Here is a 4,196-nt window from a genome sequence, read left to right as displayed (position 1 = left end):
CATTGCATCATTTCTTTATGTGTGCTTGCATGTACAGCCCTCACTGGGCTTATGAATCTCACCTCTCATTGATTATTCTTTTTAAATGGTGGAACCGGTGCTATGGCAAGAATGCACTTTGGAGTGTCCAATTGCTTGTAAGGTCTAGTGCAATTTCTCCAATATTTTTAATGTTAGATGGCCTCGACCAAGTTCTCTCGCTGAGCTAGCTCAATGGTGGTTCTCCAAGGCAAGCTCAATCCGTTCAAAAGAGGCGTGGCTGGATGAATTTTTACTTATTCCCTATCATATTTGCTATGAACAAAATAATCTGGTCTAATTTTGAAGGCGGCTTTAAGTAATATTGGGGAGTCATCTCATGTGAGGGCGCTTCTCTCATGGTCAATTGCCAATTTTCTTCGATCTAGAAGCCTAGATTTTAAGGTAAAATTTACCTCTGCTTCTCTCGCAATTGAAGAGCTGAAGTGGACTAGACCTATTGTTGGACTAGTCAAGTTGAATATAGATGATTGTTTCTTGAGAAAACCAAGTTTGTTAGAGGTTGGTGGAGTGGTTTGTAATTGTTCTGGATTGGTTTTATTTAGTTATGCTATCCCGCTTGGAAATATGACTAACTATAAAGTGGAATTCTCCTCCCCTTTTATTGGTCTGAAGTATTTAAAGGAGATGGGAGAGGAGAGGCTGTGGGTGGAATGTGATTCACCGACAGTGGCGGAGGTTGTCCTTAGGAAATCTATTCCTTGGGACTTTCTTCAACAATGGAGGTTATTCAGTCCCTTTCTTGAATCGATTACTTGTAGGTTAACGCATTGTTTTATGGAGGTAAATCACAAAAAGTGTTGGTCTAGAGCTTGAAACTAAACTAGAAGAAGCATCCTAAGCTCCCTTGATAATAGGGATCTAGAAATGGAATGAAAGTCGAAATTCCACGACTGAAAAATGGCTATATGTCAGCGATGTTTCAAATGGACGACTAAGAACATCTTTTTTCCTCAAAGTCAGCTTCGTCCCTTCATAAATAGCTTAAGAGTTTTTGTTTCCTTGAATTACTTAAAGGGTAAATATAAGACTTTATTATTTCATGACATATTATCAATACAGATTACAAACAATAGATAGATCAAACTCTAGCTATCTAGGGTAATCTGATTATGTAGAAGATTCATCCCTCTTGCATGCATTTTGTAAAGAGATTGGTGGGTCTGAAAATTTTCCAGTCACAATTTTATCGACAATAAATTTATTAGCTGCCTCGGTTAAATGGCTTCCATCCCAGTTAACTCTAACAGAAGGGTTTGCGCAAGATCCTATGAATGTTGGTTTCCCATCCACAACTACTGTCTGCCCACATCGTGCAGTATTGCTGAAGTTATATTTTCCTCCAAAGCCACAACAAGCTACTAGTGGTTGCTGAAATCCTGCAAGAAGAAACACAAATGTGTCAATCATCTCTCTCTCTCTCTCTCTCTCTCTTTCTAAAATTTTAGATGATGATGACTTACCAAAGTCCTGAGGTTGGCTCATGAGAAGGTACTTGACAGAGTAAATGTCCACATATGTGATGGCAGCCAAGGGAAGCTGCTTTCTCATTTCCACAATAGCTTCCTTTAACTTCTGATTGAAGTATTGTGATACCTCATTATAAGGAGTTGCACAACCAGCTTTATCTATGTCAGATGCATTACTCACTGGAAAGTTTATAAGGATATATGCAAAACAGCCAATAGGACCGGTGTTATGGATCCAGAATGATCTCCCTCCTAAACCATACACTGCCTGCAAATTAGAACCAAATCCATCCATAAGGGTATGAAAATCAAACTGTAAATCATTTATTGAAACCGAACCAAGCCACTGACACAGAAATCATGAAATCGTTTAAGAAGTGGTCTAATGTTGGTTTCAAAATTGAGATCGTTTAGTTGAATGGTTTAAACTAACTGAGCCCTTTAAACCGGTGACAAACTAATTAAAACCAATAAATGGTGACATAGTAAGTTAAGTCATTCAATGTTAAGTTTACATCCATTTCACTAAAAAATTAAAAAGGCAAAAAGACATTTGATTAAAAAAAAAAAATTTAAATTAACGATCTTGATTTCATTATCTAATCCCGTTTGTTAGACAATTCGGTTTCGGTTTAACCTAATATAGTTTACAAGCCATTTGCTCATCGACAGGTTGGCCCAATTGCAACACAATATACAAATCCATAATGTGATTAATGAAAACTTAAGAACCTCAACAAGAGATACACACCAACCACACTACTGCCTAGGAAATAATGAATTTACCTGGTTATTAAGACGGTTCAAATATTATTAATTACCTGAATATTCTTGGAGAGCTTGCTAATTACATCAGGAATGTCAGCTTTGATTTCCGCTAAAGATTGGTTGCTGAATAAACCCAAACCGATATCATTTTGACCAATATCAAATGTGTACAAAGCTTGACCGAAAAACTCCTCCTTGGGTAACAAATTTGTGTAGATTCCACCTATCAACAGATGATGAATAGGATTTTATGAATCGGTATTGCTAAATGATTTATAGCTGTAGAGGGATTTTAACTAATTAAATAATTACCTCGGTTCCTGATTAACTGTGATCTGGATTTGAATTGTTGGAACTGGGAGACTTGCACATCCAAGTAGAAGGGGCTGGGTCCTCTCCCAGTTCGGCTTTTATCCGACGGCCTGATTGTTGCCCCCGATACCGCGAAATTAGCACCGTGGCTGAAGTTAGTTCCCAATGAATCGAGATATGCGCTGAGGTTAGGTAATCCGAAACTTTCAGCTGATCAAAATATTCATTATTTTAAAAACAATGATCAGGTCAATAAATGTTCTGTTGCCTTTGCATTAACAATAAGAGATTCGATGAAAAAAAAGGATTCATGTAGCCATCTTGTTGTTTGCAAATTTTTAGCTCAAAAGAAAAGGGAAAAAGGAAGGGGGGAAGGGGGGTGTACAGTTGGGGTACTCCTTAAAGCCTAATCCAATTACCTATAACTAATACTATTTGATCTATCCAAACACTACTTTACTTCATAGCCCATAGCATTGGCCTATTTCAGTCTCCCAACATAAACGGCTTGAAAGCAACATATTCTGTGGTTTTCTCTACAAATATTAGGAATGGCAATGGGGTGGGTTGGATAGAGACTCGCCCCACTCCACCTCTAGTGCGGTGGTTTTGTATCACCGATATAGGGTTTGTGTGGCAGGCTTTAAAAACCTGAATTGGGATCTTGATCAGTCCCAATTCATTCAGGTCTAGATCGATTCAGATCAGCCTTGGAATTGATATATTACGGAGTTTTCACAGAGAAACAGCTTGAGTTCACACCCAGCTATGTCTAGGTGTAAGTAGTGAGGGTGGAGTTCCTTCCCCCCACCTCAACAAAAAATCTAGGAAATCATGAAACAAAGTTTAATTTCTACCCATGAAATCAATGGTGAGCCTTCCATCTGAAGGTCTTCCAGCAGGCATGTGAAAAAAGGTCTCCCCATAGGGTGGGGTGACAAGAGAGAAGGCAGCAGAATCAGCTCCTGTATCAGTATTTGAGTCCCCAAAGTTGAAGATTGCTGGAAAATTGCAACTTGTATTTGAAGCCGAGGCCGGAACACTTAAAATCACAATGGAAGACAACAACACAATATAGAAAGGAGTCATTAGAACAAGTATACCAAAGGAATGAGAAGAACCAATCATCTTGAGAGACTAAGAGATGATGAGCAGTAGAGACTAGAGAGGATAATATTACTTTAGAGAACTGGTAGAGTATATATAGAGAGAGAGGACAACATAAGTATTGAATTACTTACTAGCTAAAGTGCTAAATGGAGTAATACCTGTTCGTTTCCATTCGATTTTGGAAACAATTTTCCTATTTTTATTCCTAAAATTAAACAGACTATTTACTAAATTTAGTGTTTGGTTATATTTCTACAACTCTTTCAAAGTTTTCAAAAATTCCAAGAGAAGAAATCCAAAGAAAATAACCGGAATGGAGAGGATCTAAGAGACCAACTAGTTGAGAAAATAAGGAATCATTCAGTGATAACATGTTCACTTTATTTTCACTCTGATGATCATTGGATCCAATGTCTCCACTATACTTTATATTGCAGTAGGGGACAAATAACACCAATAAAAAAAATACATTTTTTAGTGAACGAACCAATAAATAAA

The 4,196-nt window shown here is 37.5% G+C and overlaps 1 protein-coding gene across 1 annotated transcript; it reads right to left on the bottom strand.

Annotated features, from left to right (window-relative positions):
* Positions 1 to 1,046: 1,046 nt before the first annotated feature.
* Positions 1,047 to 3,739, bottom strand: LOC122088453 (esterase-like). Its single transcript, XM_042657733.1, has 5 exons — positions 3,446 to 3,739; positions 2,589 to 2,798; positions 2,330 to 2,499; positions 1,503 to 1,776; positions 1,047 to 1,418 (listed from the first exon to the last, which is right to left on the bottom strand). The coding sequence occupies exons 1-5, from the start codon at positions 3,714 to 3,716 to the stop codon at positions 1,150 to 1,152; spliced, it is 1,194 nt and encodes a 397-aa protein (XP_042513667.1). The 5' UTR covers positions 3,717 to 3,739; the 3' UTR covers positions 1,047 to 1,149.
* Between the last annotated feature and the right edge of the window lie 457 nt (positions 3,740 to 4,196).

This window comes from Macadamia integrifolia, chromosome 2 (assembly GCF_013358625.1).
Source record: "Macadamia integrifolia cultivar HAES 741 chromosome 2, SCU_Mint_v3, whole genome shotgun sequence".
Taxonomy (NCBI): domain Eukaryota; kingdom Viridiplantae; phylum Streptophyta; class Magnoliopsida; order Proteales; family Proteaceae; genus Macadamia; species Macadamia integrifolia.
The sequence above is the reverse complement of the archived record's forward strand: the minus strand, read 5'-3'. Positions and strand labels throughout refer to the sequence as shown.